The following is a 15,823-nucleotide window of genomic DNA, read 5'->3' as shown; positions in this document are numbered from 1 at the left end:
ATTTAATGTCAAATGAAAAGACTTGTTATGGTCCCTATCCTATTGATCATGCCTATATTTAAGGGCATCCTCTGAACTTTGAGGTGGAATTAAGATGTAGGAAAATGTATGATTCAGTTGTGCTCAAACCATAAAATCCCAGCTGAAGATAAGAATAAGAATGAAACATTATGAATTATGTGAACATTTTTATGCTTAAAACCAACTTTCTTTTTAAAAACAACTAATCTTATTTCCAGAGGCCAGCTTGGCCAAACGAAGGAATGGAATTACAACAATTACAAGACCTCGTTTGCCAAGCAGTTCTTAAAATTTCAACGTTTCCTGGTAAATTACCTACACACTGGCAATCCTTAGAATCACAAGAAGTATATTTTTATTGTCATTTAAAGTCAAAGCTCATATTTTCTTATGCTAAAAAGAATATAACTGAAGAAGAGAATCGACTCACAATTAGAGAATGCTTCATCCATTTGTGCATACTTAGATCTTTTTAACTTAATTTTTATCTCTCAAAGAGCAACATGATTAAATAAGTGTACATAATAGAGACGGCCATGAAAATGATGGAATGTTTCAGTGCATATTTACTACTTTTTTGAAAAATGTTGTGAAATGCCTATGTAGCACTAATTAACCAGTATAAATTAGGAGTTAGGTAATTATCATGTTAAATCTTGCCTTCAGGTAAATGTTTTTGGTAGAAGTATTTCATTCTCCAAATATAGGCTCCATTTTTTGTTTTTTAATAAAACTGGGAAAAATGTATCCTCTAGCTGGTCATTAAGAAACAAGGACATTAATCTTTATTAATCATTTTCTGTAGTCTGAGTTGCCAACCATGTGTGCAATTTTTTTGCAACCAAATTTTAGCCACATGAATACCTTTAATATTCTGACTTTATTTTTTCGATTTTAAATTCTCAATGTGAATAATGAATATGAATTGTAGAGATGCTTGTTTGAATCTTGCATCTAGGCTGCCTAGACAGGGACCCTAAGGCATGAAAGACTCTGAAACGATAGCATGCTCATGTGATCTGGCAGAGCAAATGGCACATTTCAATTAACTTGCTTTAATCTTTGATGCCTTTGCTATGCTAATCTCATTTGCAAATCATTTTGAGCCATGAAATGCTCTAAATGAGATGGAACACCTGTGTAGTTCAAATTTGCTTTCAGACTCTTATCTTAATATATCATGTGCCTAACTGCCTACCCTACATTTATGTTCTTACACATTTTCCCCGCAGTGCTGAAAAACACCTAAAGAAAAGGTTTAGTTTTGGTAAATTATTTAAATGAACTCTAAAACCAGGGTCAGAAAAATTTCAGCCTGAAGTTTACATACAAGTAGTTGCCATCATTTTGCTGATGTCAGCCTCATGATTTGGATGGGGACACAACATGTCAATTTTCACATGTGATTTCCTTTGCAAGAGTTGGGCGCTCTCATAAATCATCCGCTTGTTAAGCGGATGTTTAAGATTCCGCTTTTAACTGTAGAGATCTGGAAATTCGGACCCAAATTTTTTGAATGGCATCAAATTGTATGTAACGTCAACATCTTTGTCTCGGAGAAATTTTGGTGTTAATACTAGGTATTGCACAATCATACTTGAGAAGATGTATTAATTGCCAGCACCTCTTGGGCAATGATCAAAAATTCTACTCCATCGAAAGGAGTCGGTCCAAGAGTGATGATTGGATTTTCTAGAAGTTCATGTAGCTCTGTGTAACAATTGTAAATTAATTTACTATTCCTTTCAGTTGTCATTGCTTGTCTAGCAACAAAAAAACCATGTATTATTTCTGTCTTATTATGCTGTGTCACAGAAGAGAGCTATGAGAGCAGTCTGGGATTAGCTTCAAGGCACTTGAGAGTATGTCTGTCGTGCTAAGGAAGACGTCAGATGAGCCTTCAGACGTTGCCAAATTTCCTTTGATAAAATTAGAATTTTTAGGAAATTCTGTGAAAACTTTTTTTTAATATTTTACGGAAACTTATTTGCCACCAGATCTAAATTATTTGAAAATTTCAAAAGATCACATTCATAACTCTCTTCAAAAATAAACATTTTATCAGAGGAAACTTAGCAAATCTCGAATGTTCCTACAGCGTTTTTCCTTAGGACAGTAGATGTGTTAACAATGGCTCATATAGAAATGCACTTGAGGCTCTCTTCCGTAACGCAGCAGTATTCTATCCTAACTATGGTTATTATGAACACGAGATGCTCATTTCTCACAACTTAAAAATAAGTTCGTGCAAATCTTATGTTTGTCAAAGTATTGAGGTTGCAAGATAGAACAAAAGAAAAAATATTGTCACATTGAAATGTAGAAATCTTTCATTTACATTTATTTACATTCTCTGTTTGGTTTTTATACAGTAAAAAAACTATCTGAGAGGTACTTCGCTTTGCTATGGTACCTTCAGGATATTGGAAATTTACATTTATGTTATTTGACTAGCAAATTATTTGCGTACATTTTTTTATTTTTTAACAATCATGAGAACATATGCTTCAAATTCAACTTAGATATTAAAAAAGCATCATCAACGTGACTCCCTGTGATATAAATTCCTTTGATACATATATAGTAGTGTGCATTTGTTATATCCTCTTCTTTCACCAAATAATTCAATTTTTTGTTTGTTTTCATGAACCAAAAAAATTGTTGGTATTGTTCAATTTTTTGTTTGATTTTGGTGTTGTGTTATTTAAACAATGGCAAACCTTATCTTATTTGAAACTTGCAGTCTGTTTCCAGGAGAAATTCCTATACGTTTAACAACTCAGAATTTTAGAAAAGAAAGAGACAACGACAGTAAAAAATTGAAGAATTTTTGAATTCTAAAGGGAGTGCAGACAGCGTATGGGTTGAAGTCTCTGGCAGGATTTGATGAGATTTAAGTATTTTCTTTTATCAATTTAAACCCAACAAAGTGAGCTTTAAATTGTCATTTTTCTTTAATATATTAGCAGCGCACTAGCAAGAAAAATTTGGCAATGCATCACCTGTAGATCAACCTTGACTGGCCTTAGACTTAGAGCTGAGATACACAAAAGGCAAAAGGACAGGGTGTGACTAGATAAAAGGGGGGAAAGGAGAAAAAAATCATTGTTTTAAACAATGTACAATAGATGACAGCAAGTCGCTGTGAGTGAAAAAATAAAGAAATGCAAAATTAACAGGTAAAAACTAAATTTTCTGAGAGGAATATTTGCCAATAAAGATGTGATGCGTGACATAGTGAAAGGAGGTACTTAATGGTAGTGTAACAACAAACCTCAATAATTTTGCCTTAGTTGAAACGTTTTTCCATCAACTTGGGCAGAGAGTGACTTAATTTTCACCAATTTTTAGAGAAGAGTGTTGCAAAAATAGAACATCGAATTTGCAAGAGCCTGGCAAGTCTTGAGTTGAGGATGATTAAGAGAGGAACATACTTTAATTTCATTAAATTCTATACAGAGGTGCTTTTTAAAAAAGGTTTCGGGTCCATGTTGTTTAAACCCTATGATAATTTGGTGAGTACATTCATACTTACTAAAAACGTACCCAAGGATCACAGGGAGCTAAGAGATGAGCAACATCAATTATATATTAAAAGAGAATTGGTTTTTAGGTAAAAAATATGGAAAATGTACATGTTTGAATATGTATTTTAAAAAAGAAATAATAATAATAATCTTATCTACCTCCCAGAGCTACTCATATTTATTAGGCAGCTGCTTTTGAAAAAAACTTTGAATTTAGCAGCGCACACATATGAACTTTCTGACTTACTTTACTATCAATGACTAAACATTTACTGGAGATTTCAGATACATTGTTTGATAATGAAAATAAAAAAGGATTTGACTGTTCACAAATTAAAAATATATACTTTTGCGATAATTTAGTTAAATTTAAATCAATCATTTGTATACTATTTGATGTTTAAAAGTGCAATAAAGTTGTAAATTATTCATTATTCTTTTGTCCAGTCCACGCCAACCATAAGTAATGCTGTTATTCATTAGCCTATTTCACTAAATGATACAATATTTTTGACTGCTCCGCTTCAGAAACACAGTCAAGTACTCTATAGGAAAAAACTGAATCTTTAACTTACAAGTAGAAAATCAAAAATTTAAAAAAGCGAGGTTACTTCCTTTGATGGATGGTCTGTTACCTCCTAATAGGGAGGAATATTCCACCATTTTTAATTTATAACAGCTCAAATACAGCTGATCAGATTGTATCTATGTATGCAGAAAATTACTTTTTTACATGGGATATCTTTAGATTTGGAGAAAAAAGAAAGTAACATTTTTTTAGTAAAAATCTAACAATATTCCATGAATTACAGAGAACCGACTGATGAATTTGTTATGTTGAAGCTGAATAGGAAACTTGGAAAAATTCTAAGGTTTCTCATTGAGTACAATAGTGGTTTCCATTAAAAATGCTGATTTCTAAAAAATTAGTCTGTTGACTAAGACTGAATTATTCTAGCAAATGAATTCCCTTTACGTATTGGAGAGTTGGTAAAATTATTCCATAATGATAAATCACGGTGCAATCGTGACTAAATTCTAGAGACATACATACTTGTTTCTCAATCTGATAATTTCCAATCACACTATCATCTTAAATTGAAATGTGAAGCCATTTCTTGAAAATCTGTGTAATTGCTATCTCAATGAGAAGAGTAGTTTCAAAAAGAAATAGAAATTTTTAAAGTGGCCTGCTTCCTCATAATGTTAAAACTTAAATGTTCTGCTCCACATGAAAATCAATAATTATAGAAAATCAGTGAAGTTATTAAAGATTTATAGGGCATACAACTTACACTCTCTTCTGTCACCGGTAAAGATAATTTAATGTTGACTTTAGATTATTAAAAAAACTTTTCTTGGAAATGATATCAGTCATGAGGACAACATGGACTGCAATATTGAAAGCCAAAAACCTGAGAGACAACACAGTCTATGTGATATTTTTAGCAATTATAATTCAATGAAGGTAATGATAAAAGAGACATTTTTTGCATTCCACTTAAATGCATTTTGCGATGATTCTTTACAAATTGAATCTCACAGATGTTCGGCTTTGCCCTCAGGTAAAACTGATTCTTGGACGAAGGTATTCAGATAAGTATCATCAGTTAATTTCATTATCTTTGACATGTGATACTTCCAGTTCAGCGATTTTCATGGGAGAGCATTTTTGTTTCACTGTTTCAATGATTCTTAAGAGAAAAAAGATGAAATTGAAGAGATAAAAAATGTATCACTTTCTTAGACCTCATGTTTACGTTGCAAATGATTGTGTTGTAAGTCAAAACAAGACACTAGAGCTAGCAGTCATCATCATATTCTTCAAAAGCCAATTCTACTGGACTGAGTATGAGAATGCATGATGATGGCTCGAAAATTTTGTCATCATAAAACAAGCTTAGAAAAAAGCAACTCATGATAGGAAGAAACAGTCAGCTCATCTTAACACTTTGCTTGCTGATAAGTTTTCATGTTTCTTTCTGTGACGCCAGACAAACACACCGTAAAATTGCTGAACAATTGAAAGTACTATAAAGCCAGGGTCAAACAAATTTTTAGCTCAGAGTTCACTTGCGGTCATCATTTGTTGATATCATTGTCTAAGATCAGTATGAACAGTGTCAGCCTCATGAGCTCGACGTAGCGCCACAGAGACACTCTGGTGTCAGGCCTATGGAGCTGACATGGCATTTAAAGCATACATCTTTCTAAATGGCTAAACCTCATCAGATGTAATAAATTCTTTTTTTTTTTCTTCAAGGAGAAGTTTGTAATAGATAAAATAAAAAAAATTAACTAAGTAACCTATAACCTTCGGTGGTGCTTCTTGGCGGTCGCAAGCTTTGACAGCCTGAAGTGCTTGGTACTGGCTCAAAATCGCCGCAAGGTGCAGGGGGCTGTTTTGAGGGAGTTTTTAACGGTAATGGGGGCAAAGGAGGGGCAAATGCATCAGCAATGTTAATCATGACAAATTTAGAAACTTTCAATATTGCCCAGTGAGTCATAAATTGAAAGATGAGTGCTCCAAAACCTTTGTACAGACCTAGTGTTCCTTCCTCTGAAACAGTGGTAGCATAACAGTCAAATACGCCTCCATAGTTCGTCAGAATAGGTATGACTGCAAAGCCATTATCTAAATTGTCTATGATCGTACGAGTGCCTTGAAGGTGAATTCTGCAAACAAAACGGAGCATGATAAGTTAGGGCGATCAGGACTTCTGTGAATGCATAAATGATACATCCTTGGTTATTCCTTCATTACATGAGTTTCATACATTTTTTTAATTGTTGAAAGGAGCTCATTCACCGTTTGTGACTGTTTGGCTTACTCTGACTTGGGAATGAAAATACAAATCCATTACTTCATAAATAATGTCAAGTTGATAACTTTCAGGGGTCTCTAACTGTCTGTCTAAACTGTCAATTTCCTAAATTTCTAGAAACATCATTTCTTATTAAGAAAAACAATTTCCTTGAGTGTCTTTTGACACTGGTGTCCTGGCGGTCAAAGGTATTCCTCACAGGGGTGGTCTTACATTCAGACTCCCCAGTTTCCCCAGTTGGTTTGTATCTTTTTGTTTTGGTACCTGAGTTTTAAATAAACAAGGATACTTAATTCTTAAAAGGCAGCTCACCTGTGAATAATAGTTTCAAGTGGATAAAATACTGCATCAGAAGAAATTAAAGCAATCACAGATGCAGTGACTTCTATGTCTTGAACTGATTGCTCTGCAGGTAACTCGTTGGACAAAGAACTCTGGAAAACAAGAGCAGGACAAAAGTGTTACCAAGAGATGCGGAAGGAAAGAGAGACAGAAAAATACAAAAGAAAAACTATAGACGTAATGGAGACTGCTTTGTGAATCATTGACCAACTTTTTTAGTTGAGAAATTATTCATAAAAAGAGTAATAATAGTGAAGAAAAATCAAAGGTGACAAATTTTTTAAGTCCTACATTTGTCACGGTGAACATCAAACACGGGCAACTTTTTTTTCAGAGAGTGCTGAAACGAACATAATTGAATTAGAGAAAGTATCGCAGAAAATTCTTAACACATAGCTCAACACTAATTTTGGTTTTTAACAAGAAGTGTAAATTAAAGGGGAGAAAGGAGAGGGGTTTCTAATTACTCCGAGTGTTTAAAAATTTCACCTGGCAAATTACTCTTTAATAAGGGACGTATGCTTTACTTAAAAAAGTAAAGGGAATTCCAGTGAAATCGCAAAGGAAATTTAAAAAAAAAAAAAAAAAAAAAAAAAAAAAAAACTGGCAAAAAGTTTGTAATTGCTTGTGGGCAAATGGATAAATCATCAAAAGGAATTTAGAAACATTACAGTACACTTAGGTCCTTCTGGCTTTCACTTTTCTACTGGAGAAATTCTACAGAACAGAGAGGGAGAGAGAAAAAAAAACTTCAAGTGCGTTCAATTGTACTGATGAGTCTTTCATAGTTAGGCATGTAAAAAAGAAAAAAATCTTGAACAAAACTGGGCAGATGCCAGTTCCGAGCACATGTAGATCAGCTCGGCAAGAAATAGTAAGATCCAGATTAGCCCAACTGGGAGTTGGAATTGGGTTAATTTAAATCTGCCTATTATAACTCAACAGATGTAAAAATAAATAAAACAAATATCTAAAAAGGACTTAAGTTTGGCCATAAGAGCCACATATCAGATTATTTTTTGTAGCTAATAAAGAAGCAGCTGACAAATGGTCATGCTTTGCTCTCAATAGGGGAATATTCTACCCAGGAATTGGGAGCTACTCATAGTAGAGGCAAGTGAAATCTTGGCCTAGCAACCAATTCTGCATATAAGTTAAGCCGCTTCGGAAACCTACATCTACTAGAGGATAATTAAAATATATTTCAGTTCTGAACCTAGAGATTTAGATACAGGCCTGTAAGCTTACCCGTTTTCTCTGCTCTATCTTCTGATTTAAATGTATTATTCTTATGGCTACTTCCCGAACCACCATACTGAAGTAGTGTTTAATTGCTCCGAACAACACTGTTGGTACAACCAATGCCCAGAAAGGCAGCATACGGCCCTTGTAAGGGCAACCCCATGCAAGAAACCGATCAAAGGCTTCAACAAAAAGAGCCAGCGGACTGGGATCATCACTTGCAATTTTGCTTTGGACTGTTTCAACTAAGCTTGCAGAGTAAAGTGGGGTTACGATCGCTAAGCTGATGCTGTAAGAGAAACAATGGATTAATTAAAAGATGAAATTAGCAAAAAATCGGTTCGAATTCCTTGAAATTACAAAGTCTGCACGCTTTTCTAGAGTTAGGTACTTTTTTTAGTGCACTTTTAATCAAACCATTTTTCAAAAGATGAAACTTCTGGGTTTCTTTTTCTTTGGAATACACTTAAATTTTTGTCAAAAAGGGATTATGCTCGTTAAAGGATACACGGTGACACTGCAGCATTCAAATATTATTCAAATATATTTAGATCAACCATAGTCAGTAAGTCAGTTTAATGAGGATTGTTTGTCACAGTCAAATACTTTAATGTATTTTTCAGTTGAACTTTTGCACCATTCCATAAATCTATTTCAAGGAGCCTCCATAAATGTATTAGATATTTGACCGCTTTTTTTTATCTTAGAATGCTCTTATCTACAAAAAAAAGAAGATCTAAGAGCATAACTGATCAGAAAATTTTGAAACTGATTGTGAGACAATGATTAGTGGTAGTAAAGTTCCCCTCATAAAAGGAGAAAAAAATTGTCAAGAAATATTCGTACATTATTTGCAAGCCAGATTTCACTCACTCGAGCATTTTCTGTTTCCTTGAATCTAATGACTTAATTGATCAGAGATTGGAGCTTCATTTCATGCAAATAAATTTAAAAAACAGAATGAATAAATGAGAGTTTTCATGGAAAGAAATGAAGGTTGCACTCCAGCATAATTGGGTAAATGATTCTTGAAGCATAAGCTGAGGTAGTGGTGACATAGAATTCTGCATTTCATACTTACTAATCCTAGCATATGTAAACGGAATTCTGTTCGCCAGCTTACAAATCCGAAATCACCTTTTCTATGCACATATTCACTCACTACAATTTTCCTATTTAATTGAGATGAAAATGATAAGGAGAGGGAAAATTATGTCACATAAAATGAAAACTTACCATTTTAATAAGATGTGTTGACCCCAAGTTTTGAGTGAGCTATTCCAAGTAACTTCCCTACAACATAGAATATACTTTAAGAAAAGGGAGAGGAGCATGGAGATTCATTTACGGACCAATTAAATTGGATGAAAATAAAAGGAAAATTATTTTTTAATTTGAAATACAATAATGCTGCTAAATTAATCAAATTTCGAGAATTTTAACATTTATGGTATTATCAATGTAACAAATTGATTGTTTAAAGTACTCCACAAGATAGTCAAATAAATAATTTTGCTTGATGCTCACTCAAAAATTTGCAAATCCAGAGGAGAGTTATGTAATACACTTTCGACAAGATTCTATCGATATAACTCTAATGATTCCTACAGTATCCTACCGTAGCAATTAGATTTGTTCTCTGATATTCAATTGCCAAAATTTCTGCTTCTTCATGGCAGGAAAAAGCTAAAAATATTCTCAATTTTAGTAAAAATATTTCAATACTAGCCCTGGACTCACTTTGGTAGTGGAGTAAGCTTGGACAAGACATCTTCCACAAACAGTGTTATGCCTCGAACAATTAATACACTGCCAATGCCCTTCCACAGACAGGATATCCCTTGTCTCTGGTGTAGCCGTACGATAACTGGCACAAATGAGAACGGTAGTAAGTGGTAGTATCGGGAACAATGGTGGACCTATTGGAAAAAAAATTTCAATGAAATAGGTTATATTTGGGTAGAGCTCACTCATTGTATGTTGAGGCAAACGTCAAAGTATTGTTTATGCCACCACTCATCAGTGGTGCTATCTGACTGCATGTATTCACCTGTTCAGTGGTGCTAAATCAGAGCTAAGCAGAGATTTATGTTTGTCTCAACATACTATACGCAAGCCCTACTCTGAAGAATAAATAATCGATTAGCAACAGCCAAGAAAATTTCGAACACTCCGATGCTTCTATTGTACTTACTGAAAGTCTGCGATATATATGACAGATAAAAAAATTTACTTAAACTATTTTGCTGAGCAAGGAAATGAGCTCAGCAAGGCTGGTTTCTTCATAATATTCAACAATGCCACTAACTGGCTAATCCTATTCTCTAGAATTTACTTAGTTGAGTATGAACAGATCTCTGTCTAAAATGTTTTTTGAATCCGCCAAAAAAAATGTTTGCCAGGTACAGACCTGCCCTGGTGAAATTTGGAAGATTTTTGCGCCTTTGTCTGAAAGAATCTAGATCTGCCTATTTAACCATGGGAGAACCCAGGTCGGCAAGGAAAATTTTATAACATCAACATGTACTATCTTCTGGCCATACCTTTAACATTCTTTGATTCAAATCTTTTTGGATTCACAATCAATGTTGGTTTCATGATTCATACTAAGCTAGGTACTTACTTGGCACTGGCGTCTGAGGACTACAAATGGATATGTTAATAAATGTTCTGCTGCAACGGAGACAAATCTTAATCCAGCACTGATGTACTTCTTTGTATTACCTAGGAAATTCAAATAAAACATTTATTCAACGGCTTCACATGGTCTACAACACAAACACACATGGTCTATATGGATGACTAAAAAAGAAGGGATGAATTTCCAAATTTAAGGCATTAAGTTGCTGAGAAGCCGGTAGAGTCTATGTTATATAAGATTAAGCTCTTCTCATAGTGAGAGAGAAGATCCACCATCATTAAAATTTTACACTTACTTTCAATGCTGAACTGGAGACAGCTGATTATTGGTCGCACTTCAACAGGGTGCAAACTTGGACAGGCAGCAATGCTGTTCAGTACTGTGGTGATGACAAATGATTGTCTCCGAGAAAATATGCGTTTTCTACACTTTTATTTAAATTCTACCCCCTCGCTTAACTTATAAATGGTTCCTGCATGACGAGTGAGGTAGGCTCACTTGCCACTGAACTTAGTGCCGAGTCATAATGACTTACTTAGCAGTTGCCCATGCAATAATTGTTCAGTCACATCCACAAGCTAATAGAGAGGAAATTCAATTGTCTTTGCTAACAGTGATAGTAATGAACCTGTAAAACAGATTTCAAAATTGTGGAGGCAAATCTCCTCTTCTGAAACAGCTTGGTGTACATGAGGGACACTACGTGATCTTGTAGCCTTCCAAGTCAGTGAGTAATAGGAAAAATACACTAATTAACCCAAAATTGCGCAGGACAGGCTTGAGCTAGGATGGGCAGATTAAGGGAACGCTTAAGATATCAGAAGAGAACGGTATGAATATCTAACCTTCATCGATCGGCGATGACAACTGATTGATTCTTCTTGAGGTAGGGAATGAAGCGAATGGAGGGCAAGAGCGTGGAGGTGCCCCTGCTTGCTGGCTGTATGTTACTTCGACTCCCTCCCATCCTTTTGGATATCTTGGACCAAAATACACTTCAGGTCCCATGCCACTCATACCTGCCATGTTGAGGTTAGAATTTCAGATCAGGGGTCACTCATTTCCTCATTTCAGAGGGCACAAAGGATATAAATGTAATTAGTGTACACTATGGGAGCCTCAATCAGAGCGTATGATAAATGATTGCACTGAAAAATTACACTAAATACCAAAACTTAGGGACTTTTTCAGTCACACATGATGTAACATAATCACAATAATCAGCTGATGGATTTTTCAATGTTTTCTTTCTAATCAGTTCTATCACAACGCGCTCTACAGTAATTTTCCGAACCAAGACGGCGCAATCAGAGAGTGCTGCTCTCTAGCGTAAAACACCACAACATTATTATGGCGCTTTTTGAATAGTTCCTCTCTCATCAAACAGCTGCATATTTTCAGTTGATTTGAACGTCCGAGCAAACAGGTTGTTCCGAGGCCGAAGGTTGTCACGCGGCTGTTTTTTACCTAACAAGCCGGTGTGGTGTTTATTCGAGGTTTTGACTTTCGTTTAGATCCGTCTACTTTCCGCGTCCGAAAAATTACCTTTCAAGAGAAGATTTCGCGATTGCGACTAGCTATTCTCTATTGTGTGTGTTAAAAGTGTGCATATTTGGATTATTCTCGGAGATTGAAACCAAGCAAAGGTAAGGTGCTCCTTGCATTAACATATAAATGCATGTTTTACTGATAAGTCCCTTTACGCTTTTTATTTTCCTTTTTTGTTTGCCACTTTATTCTTTACGTGTCGGCGCCTTTTGAAACGTAGAACGGATTGTTTTATCAATTTGGTTGTGTTATTAAGGTACCATCGCGTTCTCATTGGAAGTCCTTACCCATTACTACTTTTCATGGCTTTTACAAATGAATCAAAATTCCATGAAATCATGCCTACAAATTCGAATGACACCCATATTTAGGTACTTATGTCATGTAAGTAGTGTACAGAGGGAAAATATCTGCAGAGGGAGACAGGAAGTAATGAAAAAGTTACCAATGCCACATGAATTTTCAGATAAAGAAGTTGCATCCCACTAGACCCAGGCAGAGTCAATCAGCAGGAATAAGTATTCTGACTCAACAGGATATCATTCATGCTGATTTCAGTATCTGGCATCATGCTGCCAGGCAACAGTACCTATGACCCGATAGCACCCTGACATGATGCTGATATCAGTATGACATCATCAGCAAAAAAATGGGGGGGGGGGGGAGTCGGGGAGGAGGAGGAAAGGATCAAATTAGGGTCTATTACTTAGGTCTAATCTTGAATGGCTTTAATCTATTTTTTTGAGGGCCCCCTCTCGTCAGGAAAAATCCTTCAGTGGTATTATGATTCTTTCAGCATTACATTAAGAGACTGGCTCTTTGATAATTGTTTCATTATGATTAATGATGTTCTCAAGTATCAAAATTATACTGCACAGCACCTGTATCAGTTTCCAGGATTGCGCCCTCGTCAAGTGTCAAAACAATTGTCGACGGAAGTATGCAAAAAGGTAACGATGTTGATCGCGAAATCAGGATGCAATTGCCAATCGGCGACTGTTGCTCTGCGTATTGCATAATCTCACGGATGAAGGCGCACTGGGCATATTTCCCGCTCCCTTTAAGAGTGGCATGCAGAGACGTTCGCAAACTTACGCATTTTACATCCGCCAATCCAAGCAGCAAAACCATCTAAAAAATTTCTAAATTAATTGACTCCTTAAATTTTTTTTTTTTTTTTTTTTTTAATACAGTGGATGTAAGACGTCAGAACAGAAAATGTGTCCATGTTTTTAAGTATACTATCCCGTAAGGAAGAGCACAGTGGGAGTGAGGGAAAGACTTCCAGAGAAAATCGATTGAAAAATTGTAGAATAGTCGAGAAACATACCGGCATCTACACATCTGAACGACTGCACTTTTATTCTTAAAGTCGACTTTTTCGACTACACATAGGATCGGTTGAGGTGGGTGTGCACAAGACAGCTCAGGTTGTCTAAATTCCTAGGTAAGGCTAGAAGAATCCTTGACCTGGTCAAAAACCTGTCCGCCAATAGGCGAACTGTCAACGAGTCCCATCTCTCGGAGTAACGGCAGGTAACAGGTGATGTTCTCCTGTTCTCCACATTCATTCACACATACGCATTTGTGAACCCGTGGTGAAGGGATGTTCGATTCCATGGACTCGTCCAAGCTCCTCAAATGATGAGTCATCCTTGTTTTCTTCCCCCGTTTATGGCCCTCCCCAGAGCTGCGTTGTTCGCAGCGTGGCGCCTCCCCCCCCCCCCCCCTTGCCTTTCTTCCTTCTCTGTTGTAAGTGTGATTTGAGGGTAGCCAGAAGTCCTCGGAGGGCGGTAATTACGCAAGATAGGGGTCGCTTGTCGGTTCTTGTTGGCACTAGAAAAGAAAGAGGAAATCATCAAACTAATATTCTGTAACACGTTATTTTTACCGCACACGTTGCAACACCGTCAATCTGGGTTGCCAATTTTTGGGTCGGAATTTTAAGATACAACTTGAAACTTCCTTGACTTTTTATCCGCCGAAGCGTACTTCACTACCTCGTGTATCTTGAACTCGCCTCGCTTAGGATGAAAAGTACACCCTAAGTCAAATGGACGTCTTAAAATTCCGTTTTTTGTGGTCTATTTCTTCAATCACTTCGTATTAACTCAATCAAGTCTTATATATTACCCTAGTTAAGCGTAGGGCACGTTGATATCAGAAAAATAAAGTAACTATTTGTAAAAATTGGGACTAATGACGTTGAGATAGCACTTCTGACAACCTCGAGACGTTAAACGCAGACATATTTACCGTTTAAGGTTATGAAAGATTAAATCCTTTAACTTAAACAACCATCCCTACTCCCAAAAATAAGAATGTGATTCGTGTGCTATGCAACGAGTTTCCTGAATCTTGTTGCCAAAAGCTGTATAGATACGAAAGAAAATTTTACCTAGTAAAATTTAGTTTTGACTGAAAATGTCACCGAAATGTAGTGTTTCATGCAATTTTTAGGGACGGAGTATCCAACCCGCAATCCGATAAGGAACTCTAAAGTTCAGCTTGCATCATAAAAATCTTAATTTCCAAAAATTTCAAAACGGAATTTTAAGCAAATTATCTGTTTCTACGGCTTTTCGTTGTCTCCTAGGTCTGTTAAAAGAGTTTTAACGAATTCAAGGCAGGCAACAAAGATTTGAGCCTGGACTCCCATAGGCTAAAGAAACACCAACATTCGAGCGTTGCCAAATTTCCTCGTAAAAAAACCGTGTATTTTTAAGGAGAGTTATGCATATATTCTTCTTGACATTTTCAGATATTCCAGATTAAATCGCGAACAGAATCGTCTGAAAATTTTAAAGAAAAACATTCACAACTTTCCCGGTTTATTTTTTTACATGGGTAAGGAAATACAGCTACGTTTGAAGGTGTATACGGCGTTCTTCCTTAGCACGACAGTATAGGGGTTGAGAACACGGTTACCTGCCGCACCCTCCCCCTTCTTCTTTCACCCTTTTATAATCCTTGAGTCAGGTACGACAGTGGCATTCGATGTCACCGATGAGCAACCGCATTGTCGCCGACGCGACGTGGAAAAGGAAAGTAGAGAAAGGCGTTGGAGTCTGGAATTTGAGGTTTTTGTATCAGTGAATAGCCATGAAGCTCATTACATTGAGTCGGAAACGTGACCGAGGCTCGGGCGAGTTTTATTAGGTCCCGTTTGTGTTCCCCCGGCATTTTTCCTCGATTTGAGCCGCGGTCCTTTCCAGCTCATAGTGTCAAGGCACCTCGCCTTGCTGCCACGTAGAAAAAGCTCATTAAGGTGATTCGATGGACGCCATATTTTGTGTCAGAACGGCATGCGATATATCGCATCAATTGGTTCCATTTTTTCAGCTACTCGTCATTTTTCTCGAATTTGGAGATCGCAATTCTGTTGTAAGTAGGCTTAAGCACTCACTTACCAATTTTAACAAAGAAATTCAACGAAATAGAGACGTGGTTTTTTTAGAGAGAAATATCGCATTCGAAAGCAGTTTCGATATCAGTATCGAATGTGATGTTTTTTCTCTGAGAAAACCACGCCTTTATTACGTTGAATTTCTTTGTTAAAATTGGAAAGTGAGTGCTTAAGTCTCCTGACAACAGAATTGCGATCTCAAAATTCGAGAAAAATTACGAGTACCTGAAATAATGGAGCCAATCGATGCGATGTATCGCATGCCGTTCTG

General features: G+C 36.2%; 3 protein-coding genes across 4 annotated transcripts in view; 2 read left to right on the top strand and 1 right to left on the bottom strand.

Moving 5' to 3' along the window:
- Positions 1-3,197, top strand: part of ATP8B (ATPase phospholipid transporting 8B) — a 50,882-nt gene extending 47,685 nt beyond the window's left edge. For both annotated transcript variants that reach the window (XM_019055337.2, XM_019055335.2), the window contains one exon: positions 240-3,197. The gene's annotated coding sequence lies outside the window, so the exon portion shown is untranslated. The remainder of the gene's footprint in view (positions 1-239) is intronic.
- On the bottom strand, positions 2,334-11,858 carry LOC109039718 (mitochondrial outer membrane protein SLC25A46). The gene is made up of 7 exons (XM_019055338.2): positions 11,444-11,858; positions 10,581-10,681; positions 9,698-9,876; positions 9,194-9,250; positions 7,964-8,246; positions 6,686-6,807; positions 2,334-6,224 (listed from the first exon to the last, which is right to left on the bottom strand). The coding sequence occupies exons 1-7, from the start codon at positions 11,622-11,624 to the stop codon at positions 5,843-5,845; spliced, it is 1,305 nt and encodes a 434-aa protein (XP_018910883.2). The 5' UTR covers positions 11,625-11,858; the 3' UTR covers positions 2,334-5,842.
- A 142-nt stretch (positions 11,859-12,000) lies between these two features.
- The window catches only part of LOC109039710 (uncharacterized), an 89,246-nt gene continuing 85,423 nt past the window's right edge, over positions 12,001-15,823 (top strand). Inside the window, exon 1 of the mRNA XM_019055326.2 lies at positions 12,001-12,244. The gene's annotated coding sequence lies outside the window, so the exon portion shown is untranslated. The remainder of the gene's footprint in view (positions 12,245-15,823) is intronic.

Source organism: Bemisia tabaci, chromosome 1 (assembly GCF_918797505.1).
Source record: "Bemisia tabaci chromosome 1, PGI_BMITA_v3".
In the NCBI taxonomy this organism is placed as follows: Eukaryota; Metazoa; Arthropoda; class Insecta; order Hemiptera; family Aleyrodidae; genus Bemisia; species Bemisia tabaci.
Note: the sequence above shows the minus strand (reverse complement) of the source record. Positions and strands in the feature narration are given on the sequence as shown.